This window comes from Streptopelia decaocto, assembly GCF_964273445.1.
Source record: "Streptopelia decaocto genome assembly, chromosome: 3".
Classification (NCBI taxonomy): Eukaryota; Metazoa; Chordata; class Aves; order Columbiformes; family Columbidae; genus Streptopelia; species Streptopelia decaocto.
Window position 1 is genome coordinate 54,432,353 of NC_138656.1, and position 24,271 is coordinate 54,456,623.

The following is a 24,271-nucleotide window of genomic DNA, read 5'->3' on the forward strand; positions in this document are numbered from 1 at the left end:
ACCTGCATGTGTTTCATTTCTCATTATATCTTATAAAAAATCACCTGAGAATTTGGTTCTTGACAAATTCACAGTGGTTAAGACCTGATCCACAGTCTGTTCAAGTCAAGGGTGCGTTCTCTTAAGTGTGCTTTAGATCATGTCTTTACAAAATGCTTTTGAAAAACAAACATATGTCTATAGTGTTAAAGCTATTCAGTATCTAAACAGGTGAATTCAAATTACTTTTCTACTGATTTTAGAGATACAATTGGTCTAAGTATATTAAAATCCATTAATTTACATTCAACGTGAATGTACTGAATTCTAAATTCATTATGTTGTCCAACTGGAAACATTCGTCTTCTATGACATTAGATTTTGGTAATTAATGTAATTAAGGAAAATGTGTTCAGATACAAAGCAACGCTGTTAGGGAACTCAGATTTGGTTTTTATTCAGAAATCTCTCTAAAACTGCTTGTCACAAGACGATGACATCTGGTTAAGAGCGAAAAACTTCCTCGTTTACCCAGTACATCTTTTATTTTCTAGCAAAGCTTCTGAAATTGGAAAATCAAATGGATAAAGTTATCAACTATTTGTGTATATCCAATATATTTTACATTTAAATGAATGTGCCTGTTAGTTGCCAGAGTAGCTCCTAAGAAGAAACTAAGCCAAATGAAATGATTCTGTGTTTATACAGTAATTGGTACTCTAACAAGTGAGGTTTGATATAAAACTGGTAAACTTCAGTTAAAAAAAAACCAACAAAATCCCTTCCCTGTCATAGTTTGATCTATTAGCCACTGTACCAAAAATCATACCAAAAGGAAGTCCTAAAGCAGGAGAGATAGAATATGAGTAGTTTGAGGATTCTGAAAGTGCTGTACACCTAATTGGTTTTTGGTGTTGTGTCTTGGAGGACTGTATGTGTGACCAAAATCAGAAATTGAGTGTTGAGGCACAATCATTTACCTGCCTCTAAAATGGGGCTCTCTACAGGGCTTTGAGAGTAGGAATTTTGGAGCCAGGTGCTTAAATATTTTTTTTGGATCTCTCGTTTGGTCTCTAGAAAAGACTGAGTGTCCTTAGTTGCTGATACTAAATCTTAGACGTACTTATCACCTTTCAAAGACAGGGCCTTTGCTTGAACTGTTTGCCTGTTTCCTTCTGCTGGAGTGTTCTGGCAATTAATGTATTTTAAGATAAATGTGTCTGGCAATATGTCATATTTTCACCTCCATGGTATGTTGCCTTTGAATACTCTGTTATTACTAGAAATTATGCAATACTGCTCAATTAGAGAATTTTTGTATACTTTATGCATAAACAGAGGAACTGAATAACTTTTTTCTACTAGGTAAAGTATTTTGTACAACAGCATTGTGGGATTCCACTCAGTTATTTTCTCATCTAATTTACTAAGGTTTCAAGCTTCAAAAGCAAGGGTAAAAACATCTTTTCTCTACAAATCAAATGTACTCTTTACCAGTAAAAAAAAAAAAAAGAGCAGTTGCAAGAAACAGCCTCTCCTGTGCACACCTCTCAAGCCTTGGGAGCATTGCACAAGTTCATTTAGCTAAATACCTGGCTCTTACCTGATGGAAAGGAAAGAGCAAAGTCAATATGAGTGGCTGGGTTCAAAGCATGTTTGTTGAGGAAGGAAAAAAATTATATGAACCAAGCAGAAATGCAATGGAGATGCAGCTTACAAAAAATGTAAGGACTTTCATGGACATGATTGGAACTTATTTTGCTATGTAGGCTTTAAAGAAGAAAGAGTGTGTCAAAGCAACTAATAAAATCATTGCTTTGGTCAGCTAGTCTTTCTGGTGAAGTTAGAAGATGTGCTGGATAGAAATCAATCCATTATAAAAAAAAGAAAAAAAAAAGATGGACTGCATAGTGTAATGTAGGCAGAAATCTGCTATAAAAGCATGCTGAGCACAATCTCCAAAATAAAGTGAGCATCTTTGCAAACACACCCTAACTGGCAAGGTGAGAACCGGTCCAAATCTTTATTGCAACTTGTTCAGCATCAGTTCAAACTTGCTTAAATTGACTCTGCAATCTTAGTGGTGTTAAAAAATAAGCTGAGAAAAAGAGAACTTGTGGCAGCTTCTTGTGCATAACCTTAAAAAATTATCTTTGATACTTAAGTATAACATGATTGTTAACTGAGGTCATAACAAAGTTCTCCCATGACAATGCAATTCATAATATGCCAAGAGCATAAAAGCTTGTTTTAATATTCCTTGGAAACCTTGGCCACTGATGCAAGTGTCTTTGCCAGATTACACGAACAAAAATCTTGTACAGTGTCCTATGACATATGCAAAAAATTCAGGATGCCCCTCAGGACCTGCTCTTTATGTGGCCTCACAGGGATTTTGGCTTAAGTCCTCCCAGATGGCCTCTGTAATACCAGTGGTGCCTTCTGATTACCCCAGCAGCTGCACATAAGGTGGGTGCGAACAGATTGTGATGGGCTAGACTTTACATACACATGTAAATGGAGCCTTTTTACCATTTAATTGGGACAAATAGCTAAAAACCACATCTATAAAAACTATCAGCGTAGATGAAAAAATGTTCTGCTCATTTCAGAATCATGTTTTCCTGAAAGATACGGCTTTCTATTTTCTTCTTAGTTTACATAATATCTTGATATAATACCACTTTCAGCCTCATAGAATGAGTTTTTTAGTTTAGTGAATTTTCATCATGGGCTTTCATGCAATGAGAAAAACTATAACTTTTCCATAGAAATGCTGGTATGCCAAAGGAATTAACTTATTGTATTTCTTTATTCACTTACTGCATATATCATTTAATAACTATATTTGGAGTACTATATTCTCCAAAGGAAGCTGTTATTTCCAATGTGATGGTCAATATTTTTTTTTTTGTGGAGAAGCTCTCGAGCTGGTAAGAGACATTATGAGCTTATACATTGAGCTCATGGTAAAGAGTGTAGCTTTAAGGAAATTTTGTTGGGTGAAATCTTTGGCACTGCTGCTACAGTCTTGTATAACTATTTACTACAGGTACAGTAGCTGTACAACTTAATAGCCCTAAAATGGTACGCTGGGCATACAAGCTTTGAAGTTTTGATATGATTCACGGTGCTGTACTTATTTTATGGCTTCATGAACCGAGGAGATAAACATTTTGGCACTGATTTTTTTATTTCAAAGCCACAGAAGTTGCTCTTTTCTTAAGATATTGTTTTCCTATTTGACCTTCTAAACTGCTCTGTTTGTTAAATTAGGAACAGTGTGTAAAGAGGCCAACAATAGCCACAATTTTATATTGCACTCCAGTGACACCAAACCTTGGGAAAAAAAAGTCAGCTTGCAGTGGAAGGAAAGAAATCTTATACAAGAGTTGTGTGTGTTAATAAGCCTAGATGTCTTTAGGTACAGGGCAGTTTACAGAGCTTCTAAGTGCAGTGATGATCTTGGCAGTGATTTACACTTTGCTTAAAAAAAAGAATGGCTTGCTATTCATGTCATAATTTTGAATAAATCTTCCAAAATATCTGCTTTGTATTGTCTTCTCCTTTGACTAATGGGCTTGCTATGGAGATTTGTAAAATGTTATTTTAAAAAACCGCCAATCTATCTGTTTAATCTGTTGAAGTGATACTCCAACTGCTCCCCTGACTTCATGGGGGAAAACAGAGGAAGCAAATAGATCTGTAAGCAAAAAGAGAAATTATAACAAGCATCTGGATCTTAATTTATAGCTGCTTTTTGTGAATTTAATTTCTGTGAAGTTTCAATTCGCTACCATGAATGTGAGAGTTAAGAATCAATCCTTATATTGGAATAAGGTAATCACTTACCATTTGAATTTGAACATCAGACTGAGAGGTACCATACAATAGCATAATTATGCAAGGCAGCAGGGTTAAAATTGTTGAATATGAAAGAAAAGCTTTCCATTTTTGTTTTCTTAGACCCTTCCAAGTGGAAGGGTCTGGTTGTTGCCTGTTTCCTCTACCACAGGGAGAACCTTGGGATGTTGTCTACTCACTACCCCATCTCATTTCGTCTTCCAAGGCATCGTCTTTGAGCTTCATGCCCCAGCCCTTCCCCATGAGTTTCCTGGCAGTGGAGATCACAATAATATATTCAAACTGGGGAACTTCATTTGCATAAATTTACAGTCAAGGGAAACAGAGAAAAGGAAAGATAGATAGAGAACCACTTTGAATCTTTCTTTAGAGGACCTTTGAATGAGCTCCTTGAGACTTTTCTAATACATAACTTGCAACATTTCATATATTTTTTTTTACTTATTTTTGCTAGCTATATTTACAAACTCCTAAAGCTAATTCTGTAGTTTTCCAGGTTTTATTTCTCTGTCCAGAAGAAGAGATTCTGAAGAATAAATTGGGTGTTGATGCCTTTATGAGAGTGCTTGTATTTCTTTTAGAAACATTCTGTGTCCACAATTAAAAGCTTTGCTTCGCATGTGAGGTGATATTTTATTCATAAAAGCCTGAAAATGTCAGTAATTCTTTGTAATATTACAAAAGTCCAATGTTAGAATAATTCATAGAAAGTGCTATGTTGTCCTTTCATTCACAGATGTAGTTACTTTGTGTAGAGGGGTGACTGCTAAAAGCTATTGAATCAAGCATGTTATCCGACTTTCTAGCCTACTTGAATTTAGGAAAGCCGTAATAAGATACAAGTTTATAAACAAATATAAAATGAAAGTGACTATCTTTTACTTATGTTGCATAACTGCAGTTGTTCTTTGCGCACAGGACCAAAAAATGGCGGAGGCTTTTCGTTTAAGTAAAAGAGTTTCTGTTAAGATGGAGGTGAATATGAGTAACATACTGTGAACATTCTTTTTTTTTTTTTTTTTCAGATAAAATGTGTTACGTATATTTAGAAAAAAAGAATATTCTTAATATCATTTTTCCAATAAATCCATTGCAATATGAATCCCAGTGTTTCTTTTTAAATGCTATAATATTTATTTTCCCAGAGATAGCTTAGTTCCCTTCTTTGTTGGTCAAGGTGAATAGTTTGAAAAATGATTAATACAGGTATCCAAATCCACCCATTTATTAGCTCAGTGCAATAATTATGTTCTACTGTAGGTGGTTTGGTTTTTTTTGAACAACCTTCTTTAGGGTGGTGAACCTCAAGTATATATATCTCCACCTAAATATCCCTAAAGAATATGTGCTGAAGTTTAAATTTAAATCTGAAGGCAAACCTAGCCTGTAAATCTCTGTTTCTACAAGTATGCATATATCCAAACACATTAAGATTATAGAACTACTCCATGTATGTAAAGTTCCTTATGTACACAGTGATTTTAAAATCAAGACCCAAAGTGCTGTTACAAGGCTGACTCTGTTCAGAACTTTGCCGAGTAGGAACTATTTTAATTCCAGAGTTTTGCATTTTGGGGCTTCCCAATAACCTGTCTCAAAGAATAAATATCTTCAGTAACCAAAATTGACTTACTGTAAGTAACCTTATTTACCTTTTTTTTTAGATAGTGTCAGATGAGAAATAACACCCAACAGGTAAGAAGGAGCTAACAGTCTTTAAACAAGAGCTACTTACATATTGGAGTTCATTGGGTGTTCAATAACACAGAAGTTCATTTGATAATAAATGTTTGAAGATGAAATTCTATTGGTCTTGGCAAACAAAGAAGCAAAAACGAGCATCCACAGTAATAATTTTAATATTTTTAGCCAAAACTTAAGGAAATTAAATTCTTAAACTGTAATATTTTCTTTTTAAAAGCAACAATCCTTTTATAAAAACATTTCCTGTTCTTTTTCTTTGGTTGATAAGTAATTTACACTCTTGGATGAACATATCTGTCTTAGAGTCCTCAGCTATGCTGAACCCTGGAGCTTTCCAAGAAACACTCATTAATTTCCACTCTAAGTACACAGTAAGTAATGATCCCTCCTGATTTATTTATTTCTTAAAATAATTTACAAAAAGAATATGCGATTGTTGGAAAGCACTGATGCGATATGTATGTGCATGCGTACATATCCATTGTTCCCTCTTCACATAATTCACATAAATTGGCCCTTTTTACTTGATGTTGTTTAATAACTTCAGCCTAATTCTTTTAGTTTCTCTCCAGTACTGCATCTCTCAGCACAATCAGGCTGTAATTCCAGTTTAGAGGTTACTTTAGTATCATCTGTATTAGTTTTCTGTTCAAGTGGGTCATTCACTAAAATCTCACATTAGATATATATGAGGTTTTAAGATACATAGAAATAATTAGGAAAGATTTATTGCAGGGTTCTTCTGGATAGGCTCGTAGCCTGTCTGTATTGCTGCAGTGGTGCATTGTATGACACATCTGTTATGCAGCTCATTTATTTTCTTTGATTATCTCTCCAGGAAATGAACTGTGTATGTAAAGAGTGTCTTGTTTTGTCTGTGTGTTAGTTATGGACTGCTGTGAATTTAAGCTAGTGAGAGCAAGTTAAAGCACATCCTACAGTGGAGAATGAGAATCTGTGATTGCCTTACAAAATATTGCCTTCTCTCTTCCTTATGGAAAGTTCTGTTCCTTCTGAGAAACACAGCAGTCCTTCACAGTCCTCATCAGGGAGATGAAGATGAATTATTTATCACTGCAGCTAGAGGCTGAGTCTAGACCTAAAGCTTCTTAAGCCTCTTGGACTCCTGGAAACAGGAGGGAGGAATCAAGACACTGACTTTGGCTCAGTGTCCTGCTCCCTTTCCCTACCCAAGAGGGGCACTGCTCAGAATGTTGGGTAGTGCGCAACGATTCTCCTGGGTATCTGGTATTCCTTGCGAGCAGGCTGACCTCAGAAAAAGAAGGTACATGTTGGTAGAAATGTCAGTGATTTTTGTCTCTGCAGCTCGAGATTTTTGTTTTGGAGTTTTTTCAGTTAATCCAGTAGGAAGCTATGAGGCACAGGAACAAGACTAATATATAGACAAAAGGAAAAGTGCTGTTCAAAATCTTGCTTCAACTCTAGACAAAATGTGTTGTGTTCTCTCTTAAATGGCATTCTGGAGTGTTTGAGGAGATGATTTATAAAATAAAAATTCAAGAAATCTCATTTTAATTGATTCAAAAAGATAAGGAATGTGGCATACTAAGTTAATCAGAAAATTTCCAGAGAATATTAAATTTTATCAATAGCTTAATAATGAAGAATCTTCTCCAACAGCTGCTGTCCCTCAGAAAACATGGCTGCAAATAGAGAAGTGGATACATGGGCTGCTGGCAAGAGAGCCCAGTGTTTATTAAGACATTGAACAGTCTCTAACAGGGTATATTAATTGTATTCAAAATTGTTGACCAGAATAAAGCTAAAATCATAATATTGCCATATTAGTATAAACAAATATACTATTGCATGTCTGACCTATTTCAGAAATCTCCTTTGACTGCTATGAAGGTAGCATTTCTTTTGAGCTTCACAGACATTTGTAGCACCTACTTTGTGAGATTGTAGTTTCACAAGTATTCCAGCTGCAACACCAGCTAGAATGGTTCCTACCCTTCTACTCCCTTGAGTTCGGGTGGCTGTGCAAGTAGTGGGATTGAGCTGGGTTAAAAATAAACCTTTTTTCATGTGTGTTTTGGGTTGTCTATAACTTGTGAGAGCTCTCCAGTCCAGTTGAGCGCAGTGTAGTTGTGCCACTTCAAATGCGACAGTGAAAGTATACTGGAGATGAACAAGCAGGTATTAATATAAATGTGATAGGAAGAAATACCCATGGATCTGTACTGTCAAGAGTAACATACATCTCTAACTCAAGCCTTTTCCTAGTCTAATTTCTCTTTATTTCTAGTTCAAGAGAGAGTTCTTGTCCAATGTTTTCTGTATGAAAGGCAAGAATCTTCTAGTTACTTGTACCATTTACAGCCTTTATTCTACTTGCTGTAGTAGGTGTTGTGGAGCTTCTACTTTGCATGTTTTTGTGTGATCTGTAACATTTTCCATAATACTATGCCAAAGCTGTGAGGGGTTGAAGAGTCGAAGGGAAGAGGAAGCGCAGTAGTTTCCCCCTCGCTCCCTGCTTTGAAAGGTTAGACAAACCCCAGAACAGTTCTATAAAGATGTATCCCACTTCATAGAGATTCATAGTTCCTAAGTTTGCTTCCATCCCTGGGGTACAAGAGACTTTACCTCCTAGGAGGCAAAGACTGGCTGTTCATTTATCATAGAATCATAGAATAGTTTGGGTCAGAAGGGACCTTCAGAGGTCAACTAGTCCAACCCCCCTGCAGTGAGCAGGGACATCTTCAACTACATCAGGTTGCTCAGAGCCCTGGCCAGCCTGGCCTTCAATCTTTGATACCACTGAGTATGTCTAAGGAATAAGTAATTATATCTAAGTCTGAAATAATGAAGTATATTTAAATGCTTTTTTTTTTTTCAAATAATTTATGTTTCTTAGCTCTCTCTCTTCTCTGTTTTTGTACCTTTGCTCCATTCTATGCCTTTTTCTTGGACCCATTTTAATCAAGTGTTGGAGAGACATCCTGACATTTGAACGAGACACCACCGGGCAATATAAATACATTTCCCTTACTGTCCTATTTCATCAGACAGTTCAGTGAGAGTGCTCTTTTCTTTGAAATCCAAATTAAACTTTTTTTTTTCTTTTTTTTTTTTTTTTTTTACTTTTCATGTTTGCTTTATCAGTAGTAGAGCTTCTGCAAGATTTTGGTAAAACTCCATCGTTGGAGTCTGATAAACTCAGATCTGGTCTTCTTCATCTGACAGTGAATAATTGTTACCAGCTTTCCTAGAAGATATTTTATTTACAAGTAATGCCATGGAATAACTTTTAAGTGCTGATTTCAAGTAGGTGGGAGACATATTATCTTCTCAGAAACTGCCCTGAAATAATTCAATAATGGGATGTCAGAAGTAGTTCCATATGATGCTGATGAGTTGATTTCCCCCTTCTTAACAACCTGCCAGCCTGACACTGTGTCTTGTCTATTCTGCGTCTCTAAGCAGATTGAGAATAGCTGATGATTATAGGGGTAGGACTATATTTAAGTGTGTTTATAGATGCTTATAAACATATACAAGCTGTAGAAATATATAATGAGATCTCAAGAACCTTCTGGATATTGGCATATGCAGGCAACATCATTTGGGTACCAGTCAGATGATATTTCCTGCCTCAGGGTTCCTACACCAAACACAGTTCTGCCTCTGAGGACAGGAACTTTCCACCAGGAAAAGCCTTCTGTATATGAACCAAATTGCAGTATGGTGATGCTAGTCATAAAATGATCTCCAAGCCTATATATGAACTGTGTGAAGCAGCACCATTTCCTCATCCAAGCTACAGGTTTTATTTTCATCCATGAGGAATCTGTCAAACCCCCATTCCATATGCAGGTGAAAAAAAAAAATAAAAGAAAAATGAAATCCAGTTTTCTCTGCAAATGAGAAAGATCACAACTCCCTCTTTCTTAACAGTTTGAAAAAAAAAAAAAAAAGAAACTTCTGGGGGAAACTTTTTGAATTTTAAGTTAGACTTTTTTCCTCTAATCTTTAATTTCTGCTGTTGTACTTATTAGAAGATACTACTGTGATTTTTTTAATGTAATGGAATTCCATGCAACTTTCCAGTCCTGACACGGGATGACAAATAGGGTTTATATCCAGTTAGTTTGGATGAGTTTGTACACTGTTCCAAAGCTTTTCCAGATGTCTCCATCAGAATTGTGTGAATAATTAATTTATTTGTTCCCTGGCAGATCAAACATTAAAAAAGAATCATTTTCACTTAATACAAAATGATATTTTTTGGCCTTTTTGCTAGATAATAACTATTTCAGGTGAAATTAAATATTTTATTCAATACGAAAGAATACTGTTCATTAAGATTTTGAATAATTTAGTCATATGTTTAAAAAGAAAATAAGACCATTTTGGAAAAAGGTGTCCTAGATTTTGTATAGGTTTAGATACCTTTAACAATGCTGAGTAGGAATCGGTGCCTGGTGGGGTGCTGAAAACTGAGATGATGTAACTGAGGCGGACACTCTGTGTTCCCTGATATAAACCAGTCTGATTTTATTTGTTTATTTTTATTTTGTGAAATCTGATATGTTCTCCAGAGTGTTTTATACTCATCAGCCTGTCACCTGCCAGAGTAAAATGTTTGGTCAGAGTGCCTCCAACCAGCTCTAGCTACAGAATATGTCTCAGGAGGCAGTATAGGAGCTTGAGTACAAGGTGTTCGTTCTAAGTGCAACACCCATATTTTGTATAGACACCTAAGCCCTGTGTGTGAGCAACAGTTTCCTGAGGCTGCCTGAGGCTTTGAAGATGCTGAAATGTGCTTTGGATTTGTTATCAATTGAAGGAGAATGTGCAAGCAAACGGACTTAAGTGAATGATGTGTTTTCTGGAAACATGCTGCTTGCTAACTTACTCTAATAGATTTCCCTGGACAAGAAAATTAATACAAATGACCAGCTGCATTCCAGTGTCTTGCTTTCCCTGTAATGTATTCCTTTGCTCTGTCATATGATGACACTCCCACACAGCTGCTAAAATGCTCTTGTTGTTGTAGTGGTTAAAGGAAATTGCTGCAATTAATTTTGCTGTTTTTCTTCTCTTTGATGTGTCATTACAGTTTCTTGGATAATTTTTCAGAGATTGGGTTCTGTTCAAAACCAGTCATGTAGGGTTGAAAAGAATAGGTGGGAAAATAAACATTTGAGCCTTATTTGTATATACTTGTATTTCTGTTTTGGTGTAGGTACCAGACAATGTAATGAACATGAAAGAATATGTATACATAGTTTCTGTTACTCACATACAAGTGCAGTAGACAAAAATAAGGCTTCTCCAAAAGTGAACAATCTGAAGATATAAAATGGATGCAGGTGCCTTAGTCAAGCTAGTTTTATTTCCTAATTGACTATAATGAATGACCAGACCATGAACTCTGAGGTTATGCTTAATTTCTTGGGTACAGCACATTATGTTCTGAGCAATTTCTATTTGTAGTATTGAAGCAGTTTTAAGCTTCAAGTTCACTGCAGACTTGACAGTTTCTCCCTCTTTTCACTGGGTTGCAAAATAATTCTCTTTTCTGCTAGTTCCAGATGCTGCCACAATGAATGTTAATCTGTTCAGTGGTGAGTACAGTAGATCCTGGGATGGAATAGACTGTGGAGCAGAAACCTCAGTGCTGTGTTCACTGGATTGTATGAATGAAGGAGGGGAGAGCGTAGCCCTCCCAGTTTCAACATATGAAAGTCATTGTAGTAAAAAGAGTTGTTAAATTCAAAACTGATAGTTCTCAAGCTTCCAGGCATGAATGGAGATATAAACTGAAATGGTGAAAATTTAATTCTTAAATTATTAGAAATAATCAGATGTATAAACCCAGGATTTTAGAGATGTTCAGAAAAAATAAGGTTAAAAACATTTAATTTCAGCTTCTAATTCTGTTAATAAATAAATAATGTTAATTTAAAAAAATGGCTGAAGCTATTAATTGTGTTACTTCGTAAAAGTAAATTTGGCTCTTTACCAAAATGTTCTTTATTGTGTTATGACAACCTTCAGGTCTTTCTTATAGCTCTTATAATTAATGGCACAAAAAGGATTAAAAAATGCAACAAAGGACATATTTTTATACCCTAACATCTGTAGAAAAAATGAGGGGCAGAGGTGTGAGCTGCCTATGGTACAGTAGGTCTCCAGGCTCACTTTGAGTTTTGCTCACTTGCCACCCCTGTTGTGTCACCCATATGACGATTAGACCATGTGACATATCTGCATTGCCTTTGCCCACCCTGGGGTTTTTCAGAGCCCTCGTCCTCCAGCAGGGCCTGTCTCCCAGAGCCCCAGGGAACACCAGGCATGTGGTGCTGCCCCAGCCAGTGCTGAGCCAGAGCCGTCAGAGCCCCATGCCAAGCACAATCCTGCTGCTCTTGCTAGTGCTCTGAAAGTACTGTCCCATCAAAAGCACCTTTGCTGATGCAAGTGCTTATGAAATTAGTAAAAGAGCGTAATCAAAGCAGGTAGGTGCGCTCTGTGAAAGAGAACTGGGAAGTCTCATAGGTTGATCTTTGCCTTTAAAATTCTCCCCTGATAACTGTGTATTGAAGAGACCATATGAAACTTCACAAGGGCATGCTGGGGTCATTTGGAAACCTGTGAAAGAGTCTGCTTCAGTCTTCTTCCTTTTTCCACTTAGAGTGACTATATGTTTGCTTAAAAAATTGATTAGCGATTGTTTAAAGAGACCTTTTGCCTCAAATGATTTTTCTCAACAACCGCAAAACTATCACTTACATTCGACTCAGATTGTGATTGGAGCACAGCCTCGTACTTTAGTAAGGAGGTCAAGCGAATGCTGAAAACCTCATGCTCTCTTGGATGCAGCTGGATGCACAAAAATATCCAAGTCATGCTGGACATGACCTCAAGTTTTGGGGCAGATTTACACAAAGCATAAACCATCCGAGGCAGTTGGTGCTCCCTGGCTGCCAGTCGCTCAACTTCTACACTCCTCCTTCTTGCTGGGTTATTTCTTCAGTTGGCTGAGCAGTTGAGACAGCAGAACAGACCAGAAGAGCAGCAGCTCTGGTGGGGCAGGGAGGGGGAGAAGTGGGAGGGGGAAGAATGAGGTAGAGGACAGCTTGTATTTATGAGCATGTCTTTTGAGTTCATAAAAGTCAGGCAAGAATGCATAGCCAGCCCCACAATTGATTTTAGCTGGATTACTTTTGATGGAAAACATTTTGCATAGCAGTGACCTCTTACAAAAAATGACAAATTCGAAAAAAAACCCTCAAACCTCTTGCAACTGGCCTGAGTATAGATATAACTTTAGAGTCACGTAATTAACTGCTGCAGACACGATAAAGAAAAGATGTATGACTTCATACTGCATATTTTAGTCAGCAGCTAATAAATTTTCTGTACTATCCTTCTTCACCTGTGCAGGGAAAGATTCAGAGGACATTCTTCTAAAGAAAAGTCTTCACATGCAGCTGAAGGCCAGTTCCTGCACCTAAAATCACTGGGAACAGCTACTTTTGTCCTGTTCTCACTATGCAGACACCCTGTGTGTTTTATTTGTGAGCCTGAGCTCCTTCAGTAATAGCACAGCGCTCAGTGATAAAAGAACTATAAAGCAGCATCTTAAAGTGTAGCCAGAGTCTCAGATGTCTTGATCACAGTCCTGGCATGACTGATAATTAACATGCTTTAAATTACTGCTATACAGTGTTGCAGAAATGTGTTGTGTGATAATGAACATTGCTTTTTGTTGATCATTTGAAGTGCTTGTTTTTTTTTGTACAGAAAATACATATATGTCTCCCTTATTGCTTCATAAAAACTGTATACTAAACTTTCACTAGCAAACTGTCAGGCAGCCTTCACTACCAATAATCTTATACAGTAATTGTTATTATTATAATTTTGTTGTTTTTCTAATAACTTTTAAACCTGGTTGTTTGGAGGGGGGGAGAAAGCTTAGGCCTAGGATTTTTTAATATAGTCAGTTACCTTGCCTAGATTAGTGAGTGTTTTATAACCAATAAAGAACCAATGCTTGTTTAGTTCACTGCATGCAGATTTTTCTGTCCACACTCTAAACAACTTCCTCTCCGACTCTTACTTCATAAGGTTTTGCTTCCTTTTTCTCTTTAAAACATGTTTAGTTGCTTTTGTTTTTATTTTACCTTTTTACTGATTTGCAAGAAACAGAGTTTGCACTTGAATTCAAGGAGGCTTCTCCATCCCGAAGATTTTGTTGCTGAAAGGATTAGAGGGTGTGCTGAGAGTCTGCCACACCTCCAGCCTAATCCTGCCGCCTCCTGGATGAGGCACTTAACCTCTCAGTGTTCTATCTATAAAATACATTTAATAATACTTAATGGCTTTACTGCCCTTTGAAAATGTAAAGTGTTATGTGAGTACTGATTACTTTTATTATGTTCCCTGATGGAAGGCCTCAACATTATTTGTGTTAACTGGTACGGCTAATGCACTTTCTAGAATAATCTTTGGTTAATGAAGGGAAACAGTTGCAAAATAAAAACTGTTTTAGTCAAGGCAGGCACATGAAGAAAGGTCAGGACATGAAAGCACTTAGCTTTTCGGGGTAAGTCTATGCTGTGTTTCAGCCATAGGCTTGAGCTACAATGCAACCCTGTTTGTCTTCTCCACAAACTAGACCCATGCCAGGGAGAGCACAGTGAGGAAGAAACCTGAAGTTTTGGGCACACAGCCTGAACATCCACCAGCATGGGACAGATTTTCCCAGGCAATCAAATCCTACAGAATAATTTGCTCATGCTGCTCTTCAGTGAGAACTCTCTGTTCCCAGAACCCACAGGAGCACTCCAAAGCTAGCGGTTGGCTCCCAGGCTGGGTGTTCTCACACAGCTGCTGGGCTAGCATATGGTCCTCCTCTCCAGGAGCAGTGCTGGACAAACTGGTGCTGTGGATTTCTGACATTACTCTCTGGCAAGACAGCAGTATTTCATAAAAATGTAGCAAGGATTTGTCAAGAGAATACAATGTGTATCTGACCAGTGGCGATTATCTGTCACTACCCCTAAAGTGTTTCCATGGCCCTAAATCCACATTGTGCTTGGTACAAAATGTTGACTTTGAGTAGATCAAATTTCACTTGGCTAACTTCTTAATAAGCTTGCTTTGGCATAGCAAATTTTAAATAAGACAGTATTTGTTAGATCTGATATATGCAGGGTACATTTGGTCATAGTTTAAATTGGTGTGTACCTGAAAAAGAAAGGAGAGACTCCTGTCCCATTGGCTATTTGGACAAGGAATGGCTTCAGGAACTTTTTAGTCTCCTCATCCTTAGAAGATATTGACTGGACAAACCTGTAAGAGTGTGCACTTATTGTGCAAGCAGAAAACATTGAATGCAGTCTTGATAACTTTACACATTCTTGGAAGATGGTTGAAATGGTTCTCCTTTACCTGAGATATGCATTTTACAATTGTCGTGATGCAGCTTTTAGGTGGAAGAAGAAAAGACCAGCTCTTAGAAATGTGATCTGAAATAAAAGTGACAAATGGGACATCCCTGCAGCATCTTGCTCCAGGGACAGCATCAGGTGTGGAGGTTGGCTGGGGCAGCACACCTGCCAAGCCATAACGCAGGTCTCTTAAGGTGAGCTCAGGGAGGATGGAAAACCCCTGTGGAGGAGAAGGGAAAAAGCTTGCTTGATCTTGACTTTAATTACAAATACAGACTGTGAAAAGGGGCCTCATAATCCTTGTGACTTTCTGGGTTTTGCCCAAGATCCCAAACAGCCTTAATTCATATTTATGCTTGTAAATCATAATTGGTATTTTTCAGAAAGAGGTTTAGAATGATTACAGCTGAAAAGGGAAAATGTGAAGTAAAATTTTTAAAAGTAATTAATCTCATCTCTTTTAATTTCTGACAGATTGTTTAGGCTTAGAGGAGACAGTGTATAAGTTTGGATTGGTATTCTGCTCTATTATAATTATGCAGGCAGTGGAAGAAGAGAATTCTAAAAGAGCAGATAAAATATTTAGAGGCTCTTACAATTGTGGCACTTACTCCCTGTTTGCCTTTCAGACGTTCCTTCCTGTAACTCAGAAAATTGTAGTTAATTTTCTTCTGACCCCATTTACAGAAACAAAAGTAACATCCTTTTATAAAAATTGAAATAATGAGACAACTTTTGGGGTTTTTTAGCAAAATATTTGGATTGAAAATGTTGGATTTTGGAGCTTTTTGATCTTCAGTCCCAAAGTAGGTCTCAATTTAAAACACTGGAATTGTGTAAACAATTAAGTCAGTGTGTCCATGTCATGCTTTAAGTGCTCTCAGGAGGAAGAACTAAATAAAAGTTTCTTATAATTTTGATCTGAAAATCTGTGGAAAGAAGTAGGAGTAGGTAGCATTATAGAAATAGCCATGTGGATACTGAGACACATGGAAAACAGTGTTTGCGATTCTCTGATTCACTTGTCCTCAGATGCTGTCTTGCCATGCTGTTGTGTACAGACAAGGCTGTAGTTGAGGTGCAAGTTTCAGCCACTTCTTAGCTTTTAGCTGCCTCTTAACTAAGAGGTTTCAGGGCTCAGCTTTAGGAGTTGAAGAGGCTGAGTGATCCATGTAAGTTCAGACCAAAATGTTATTTTATGTGCTAGATAGATGCGTAGACGTGGTCTCACATCTCACCTCTCTGCTTGGAGAGGTTGGGCACTGAGCAGGTGGCACTACAGCAAGCACAGATTTCGTATCTTGATCAAACTGTGGTGACTGAGCTATTGGTCCTCCAAAGTGCCTTGGGTTAGGAGAAATAGATGCTGTTTTTCCTCTTCTTGGCTGTTTCTTGAGGACAGAACTTGCTGTAGAAATTATTTTTCTGTTTGTCTGTTTCATCTACTCAGATATTTTTGTCTCTATATACCTCTCTTAATTTGGTTGCTCTATTGAATGGTTGCTAGCTATTAGGTTGCGGTACTCACCACTACTTTCCTGCTGTCTTTGCCAAAGTAATTAGTGTTTTGTTCTAAATGTGGCCTATTACATGACGGTTGCATAGCTGAGATACTGTATTGATTTGTAAATAACAGCCTTTTTCTGTGATTTTTTGCCACCTTTCAAAACACTGCATTAAGAAAGAAAAAAAAATAGTGGTTCATCTGTGTAAATTTAAAGCACACGATGTAGGAATGTTCCGATTTCCCACAACATTTTTGTACAGGATAGCATCCTATATTTATTGCTACATGAGACATTATAAAATTTCTGTTGCTATGATGTTAGAGACTTCCCAGAGAAGCAGGCAGTACATTTAAGAAAGAGATAACTGTTGAAGTTCGATAGTTAGGCCTATGTTATTCAGCATATTCGTAAGTTAGCTGGAAGAAAAGGTGTGAGTAGCGGTGATAAAAATTATGGATGATATTAAATTGACCAAGGAAATGAAGACAAGGGTGGACAGAAAAAATGTTCAGTCCTAGCCTCACTGTCTCTGGAAGAATAGAATTTAAATGGAAAATGCTTTGAGAAGGACGAGTTCAAAGGTGAACAGGTTAACATCCATGGGAGGAATGACTGAATATACTAAAACTGTTTGGAAAAGAGGAGATTAGCAGTGAGATGATAACCTAGAGAACAATGGCATCTGCTAATAAAATAATTAGATGCATCAAATGAAAGCAAGAGCATTTTTTTAGAACAATAAGAGAGTATTATTTTCCTAGTGAAAGTTCTTTGCAGAGAGTACTATTTCCAGACTATATATATATCAAAAAAATCGGATGTGGATTAAAGGCCTACATGGGTTCAAAAAGCATCTGGACAAACTTGAAGGAAAAATCTTAAGAGACATAAAGCACAAAAAGACTGTCTTTGGGCTGGAAGTCCCTGAGCCACATACCACTGGAGCCTAAGAAAGCTTTCTGTAGAAGCATATGTTTGTCCTGCTGTATGTTTTGCCATAAACATCTGGTATCAATTGTTATTGTAAATGGGATACTTTGCTAAATGGACCTTTGTTGTTGCTTTTAAAACTATTTACTGCTTCTTCAAAGCACCTGGAGACAGAGTCATTCTTTATGGCACAATGTTGTTTATTATCCTGCAAAAATTGGCTGAAATTTATATTTCAGGCACACGTGGTAATTAAGACGTATGGTATAAACATATAGGTAGAATTACAGTGGGATCAGATGAAAAATGAAGATCGCTTTATCATTTGTGGTAAGAGAAACACTCTGGACTCCTTGTAGCTGTGTCTTCACAATATTAGTAGAAACTGCAAAATGATGATAATCCTTAAATAATAGTAAGTACCCAGAGGAGGACTTACTGTTTCAAGATTAGATCTCTAATGACACTGGATATAGGTCTCAGAGAATGTTAATTGCTAGGGAAATTGTTTCTGTTGAAATAGAAAGCTACTCATTAAGTCAAAAATCACTGAGGCAAATGAAGAATTTGTTTGTTTCAAAATATTTGATTGGTAAAATTTGACACACATATATATGTTGTGGTGGTTATTTCAGAGGGCTGCAGGGTTCAAAATGCATGTTACAGCAGCAGTAAATGAAAACCACCTGAGTTTTACATTGTTCCTCACTGCACCCAATCAGTCTTGTGCATAAACCACTATTTGTTGTTTTCAGGGGTATATGTTTTACCTAATAATGTTTACAGCAGTCCTTGTGTTATTTCATGGCAACCCTTCTCTTTGGGCAATTGCCCAGATTCCCAGTTTATGGGGAGATTTACTCATACCTGTTGTAGATGGTTGCTGCCTTCTTTTTTTTAGGATGGTAGAGTCATACAATTTTGGATTCCCAAGCCTAGTGTCATCTCTAGAGAGTCATGCTTGCCAAAACAGGGCTTTTTAAAGCATTTCCTCCATGGACCAACTGCTGCCTCAGGGTGTTGTCTTGTCTGGAAGAGAGAAATTTGTATCATGCTATCACTGATGCAGCACATACTTAGAGAGGATAATCAGTTTAGTTTGAACATTATTGTTTTGTGTTCTGCACAACATAAACTTATTTGCCACCTACTCTTGGCTGAGTCCTCAGAAGACCTTTCTGGCTTTTCACAAGTTCAGATTTCCATATTTATACAGGAGTTTGTGGAACAATTATTGTATTCTGTGTTGGATATCACTCAAAAATATTGTTAATTTATCCATATATGAAAAAGGGATGGTCCAGTCATGGCTTTTAGTCTGTGTCTTTCTCCTGCCAAGCCACAGCCATGAGATATGAATGGCTTTATGGCAGTCTAGATCTTGTGTGTTTTGGCCACACAAGGTTTTTTATATGTCTCAGAAGGTCATGCAATTGCTCAGTCTGGTGTATGGAGTCAAATATAGGTTATATCCATTAGCTGAAATTAATTGATTTATCAAAAGTGAAATGGATGTCTTTCTTTTTCCTTAAACAACAGCAACCAAAATTTAGAATTCTAAAATACTTTTTCTTTCAAAACTTGCCAACATTAAAAGAACACTGATATTTGAGAATGCAGTGCACATCTACGTGCAATTTCAGTGACATTAATTTGCAGCATGCTCTGAGTGATAAAGGGACTAATGATTTATTAATGATTTGATTTAACCTTCTGTAACATTATTCTGAATTAGCTTGCTTGAACAAGGGTATGTCTTAAAAATAATAATTAAATCTTGATTAAAGTTTCTAATGACAGCAAATTCTTGGAAGCTGAATATGTTCCTTAGATAATAACTACTGTGGTCCATAATTTCTAGTCTGACTAGGAGCAGGTTTAGCTTCCAGCATGGGCTTCTGTATGTTATGCCATTACCTTGGTAATGCTGTTCTCTTTTTCTTCCCATTGGAGTCCTTTAACCCCTTTAGCCTGTTTAGCTTCACAAAGAATAACTAAATTCCTTTTATCCCTCAGTAGAGGGCATGATTTTCAGTACTTTATTCATTTAGATGTTTTTCTATCATTCTGTCCAATCTCTCATCCCACTTGACAAATGCTTACCAGATTCAGGTAAGACAAAGGTAATTTAACTTCCTTACTTTCTTAGAGTTTTCCTGGCTTTTTATAAAATTCATTGTTTTTATTAGATATAGCTTCCCACTGGAAGCTCAAACGGGGCTGATTTTTCTCCATCATTTCCAAGTCCTCATTGTAGCTGCTACTGTTTTTCATCTTCTATATATGCTTAAAGCTCTTGGTGTTAAACTTACATCTATATTCTTTTATGATGAAGCTAGTGAGTGATTTGGAATGCTTATATTACCAACCTGCTCTTTGCATTTTTTTCCCACATGCCATCATGCCATCTGAATCATGATTTCTGTTTTCTCCATATAATGGTTAATAAAAATGTCTGGGGTAAAAAATAAAATGCATGGCATTCCTTTAGAAACTCTTCAGTTCAGTTCTGTTCATTATCCTTTTGCCATTACATACTGAGATGTGTCATTTAAAATACTTTAATTCAGTTAATCTGTTACATGTTTAAATGGAGTCAAATATTTTGCAGAAATCTCTTTCATCAAAACTATTATTTTTTATCAGCTAAACTTGCAATGTCACCTAAAAAGCCCTCAAGGTAAATTGATAAGGTTTTTTTTATGAATTACAGTTGATGTTACAGACTTTTAAACCTGTATTAATCAAGATTTGTGTTAGCTGTTTTGTTATAAAACCCAAAGTAGATGTCAGGCTGACGGGTCATTTAAAGCTTTTAACTATAGACTCTACAATCAGTTTTCCTTTTCATCCTAGTTTTTTGAAACTTCCTTAGCTTCACTGAAATCAGAGTTACTATTCCAGACAGCAATAAAATTGTTGGCCAATCTTTTTAGGACTTTTAAAGTACCTGAACATGAACACTTTGCATTAAAAAGATGTTAGCATCGTTGAGCAGTATATTTCTATTCTCAGAACGGGCTGAGAAATACCCCTCCTCTACAATAACAGTGAGGTAATTTATTAGCTTTGTTTTCTACTTTCTCTCTTTATTTTTTCTGCAAACTACTTAACCTCAGTGCAATCTGAAATTTCTTATATGGGGATGTGGAAAAATAGAGCTAATAAAAAGAAAGGACTTAAAAGAGGTTTAAGAATAAGTGTAGAAAAAATAAAGACCAAGACAGTGTGGAAGGAAGTAAAGCATTTTGGCAGACAGAATATTGTAGAATGAGCAGTTTTACAGGGCAGTGAATTGCCACAGTCACAACAAGCTCAGTTTTTCTGCCACAATCTGCTGCAGAATAGTGTGCAGCCATGTGAAATGATGTGCCAAACCTGTTTCCTTTTTTTGAATGATTCTTTATGAGTTATGATTAACTCTCTCAGATGATTTCATTAAAAATAATTATATCAACAACTGTTTTGCAGAACATCACAATATTTTCTAAGTTATTGTGAAAGATACTTTGTTCCTCTTTGTTATTTGAAAATTATATTTCATAACACAACATTTCACTTTATAAATACGTACTCTTTTTTTTTGCCTTTTTCTTAAGATAGTAGTGGAGACAATGTCAGGTATATTCCTTGAAACTGACCCAGTATATAGCTCTAGTGAGGACACAACAGAGAAGCAAAGTCACTGCCATTTACTGGGCTGGTAAGGTAGTTTACCCTGAAACTTGTATTCTGAAGACTAATATGAATTGATTAGAACAGCAAAAGAATTATGGCAAAGTTCAATAGAGTGTTTCACTCTTAATACTGAGTAAAAGATAAATAAGATGTGTGTTAAGGGAACTTCTACGTATTTCACTTTAGCAAGTTCATGCTAATTTTAGATAATAACTTATGCTAGGATCTAATAAATTGCAATCTCACCTTCACTTACATCTTTGGGTTGAAAGTAACGTTCATGAAAAGTGAGAGTACCAAATAGAGAATAATGCAGTATGTTCCATGAAATAAACATGAGAATGACCACTGTCATTATGCTTTCATGTCTCCCTTCATTGTTATTCTTTCTTATTCATATTTTAGTATTGTTATAAAAATTTTGCATTTATTGTTTCTAGCATTATTCAAATACAGAGTAAGAGAGGCCACCTCCTTCCTCCAAGTGCTATACTCCAATAGAAATACAAGCAAGTGGTTCATCAGTGAATTCTGGCTGTGCAGTGATCAGTACTTGCTTGCTAACGTATTTGAAATGCTATATTGTGCCCCCTTCGCAGAGGTATGGTGAATTGTTCACAAGTCTGTAAAACAGCATTCCACCAGGAAAAGTGGTCTGGGATTTACTGGTTAGAGCTACCATTTCATTTCATAAGAGGCATTTTTCCATTTTCCCTCCATCTCAACCCAGGCAGCAGCATGGGGCTGGAGCAGGTGGCTGCCCCTCGCTGTGGCCTGTGCCCACTCCCCCTGCCACCAGCAACAGCCCTGGGGATGGAGATGCTCACGTGGCACTTGCCCTGATCTTGGGGCAGGGTACAGCCAGAGTATAGAAAGTGCTGACTGTTCTGTGTGCTGGAGCCATGGTGGACCCAATAATAGACAAAACTCAGCCTGAAATGTAAAGACGACAAATGTATGTTTTATTGCTTTTCCTTTTTGGTTATCCAACTCCAATGCACTTTTCAACCTGATTCTCTGAATGATGTTGCACTTACAAAACTGGTGTTTTTACTGTCTCCTATTTATTCTTTCAGGATTTGTGGATTTAACACTCCATGACCAGGTCCATCTACTGGAATGTGCTTGGTTAGAGATACTGATGATCGGCTTAGTTTGGCGTTCCATGGAACACCCAGGAAAACTTTTATTTGCACCCAACCTATTACTGGACAGGTCAGTCTGCATGTTACTGTGAATTATTTAAGTTAATGTATTTCTACTGCAATCAGATTAATCAGATCAACTTGTAGTCATCTCACTGATACTGCAATTTGAGAGTACATCATAAGTTAAGCAGGGTTATATTAATAGTAGGTGGGACTGGAAAAGAAACTCTAAAAAAACCTAGAAAATGCTACAGAATGTGGTTGATGCTGGCCATTTATTTGACAAATAATGCATCTGAAAGTCACCTCCTGCTGGAAGTCCTTTCTTTCAAAGGCAGCAGAAAATTTCTCTTGTAATCTGTATAGTTTGTTGCAAAACTAAATTAAATTAAAATGAAATCCTAAACCCTAATCACTTTAATTCAGATAATTATTTCTCCTCACCTAAAATCCTCCTAGTTAGTCTTAGAATTGTTGTATGCAAGAAGCTAGCCAAAATTTTAGAAAATCCTGATACAGTCTCAATTGCAATCTTATTTATTTGCAGAGTCTACATTAAAGGTTTGGGGATTTTGTTTGTTTGATTCTCCTGAAAACTGGGGTCAAATGTGTAAAACACATACCTGCTTGCTGCCTTAATCCTTTTTTAGCCAGCCTTCCTAATATGCTGTAGGTGTTTCTAAGCGAGAGAGAAAAATATGCATCTGCCATACAAGGATATCCTGGATTATAACTGGCAGTCTTCACAAATAAAGCAGGAAGACTGATAGATTTTTGACATATATTCCAGTTATCTCAATGCAAACTCAAGCTCTCCTTTTTTTTTTTTTTTTTTTTTTTTTTCTTTTTTTTTTTTTTTCCCCCCAGTCATGAAAAATTTCAGCCTTGAGAAAGAGTGTTAAAAGAGAATAACTAGTGAGGATAGTGAGGAGAGGTTCTGGCAAATGACCATGGCAAATATAGAAGTTAGGAGAGTCATCCTGGCTACTGGTAGTCCTTTTTAGTTGAAGACTGCTACTTGTATGTATAGCAGAGTTAGCAGGAGCTTATGTGTGCATGTAGGTCATATCAGTGCAGAGTTTGGCATGTTGATGTAAATTGAAGGTGGAGGAAGAGCCGGGATGAGGAGACAGTGTGTGGTGAGGCAGTCAAGTACGAGGTGGGCATGTGTCTGTCTCATCACACTGCTGCAGGGCCTGGGGGTCCTGGTGGACAACAGGATGACCATGAGCCAGCACTGTGCCCTTGTGGCCAGGAAGGCAAATGGCATCCTGGGGTGTATTAGAAGGGGGGTGGTTAGTAGGTCGAGAGAGGTTCTCCTTCCCTTCTACTCCGCCCTGGTGAGACCCCATCTGGAGTATTGTGTCCAGTTCTGGGCCCCTCAGTTCAAGAAGGACAGGGAACTGCTGGAGAGAGTCCAGCGTAGGGCAACGAAGATGATTAAGGGAGTGGAGCACCTCCCTTATGAAGAAAGGCTGAGGGAGCTGGGTCTCTTTAGTTTGGAGAAGAGGAGACCGGGGGGGACCTTATTAATGTGTATAAGTATATAAAAGGTGACTGCCATGAGGATGGAGCCAGGCTCTTCTCGGTGGCAAACAATGATAGGACAAGGGGTAATGGGATCAAGCTGGAACACAAGAGGTTCCACTTAAATTTGAGAAGAAACTTCTCAGTGAGGGTGACGGAGCACTGGAACTGGCTGCCCAGGGTGGTTGTGGAGTCTCCTTCTCTGGAGACATTCAAAACCCGCCTGGACATGTTCCTGTGCGACCTCACCTAGGCGTTTCTGCTCTGGCAGGGGGATTGGACTAGATGATCTTCTGAGGTCCCTTCCAATCCCAAACATACTGTGATACTGTGAAGTGAGCTACAGCAGAGGGACAGCAACAAAAAGTCAAGGGCAATGCCTTCAGCTACTGCAACCATTAGCTGAGTGGATGAATCAAAACACTTATTAGCAGAAAAAACCATCTTGTTCTGTTAACTGTGGGGTACTGAGTTTTCATGTTTGTCTTTGTGGAGTTTTAATCCTTTGATT

At 37.3% G+C, this 24,271-nt stretch overlaps 1 protein-coding gene across 7 annotated transcripts in view; it reads left to right on the plus strand.

The window, feature by feature from the left end:
- Positions 1-24,271, plus strand: part of ESR1 (estrogen receptor 1) — a 186,753-nt gene that overhangs the window by 133,259 nt on the left and 29,223 nt on the right. For all 7 annotated transcript variants that reach the window (XM_082049623.1, XM_082049624.1, XM_082049621.1 and 4 more), the window contains one exon: positions 22,162-22,300. In XM_082049623.1, coding sequence (XP_081905749.1) covers positions 22,162-22,300 — 139 coding nt within the window. The remainder of the gene's footprint in view (positions 1-22,161; positions 22,301-24,271) is intronic.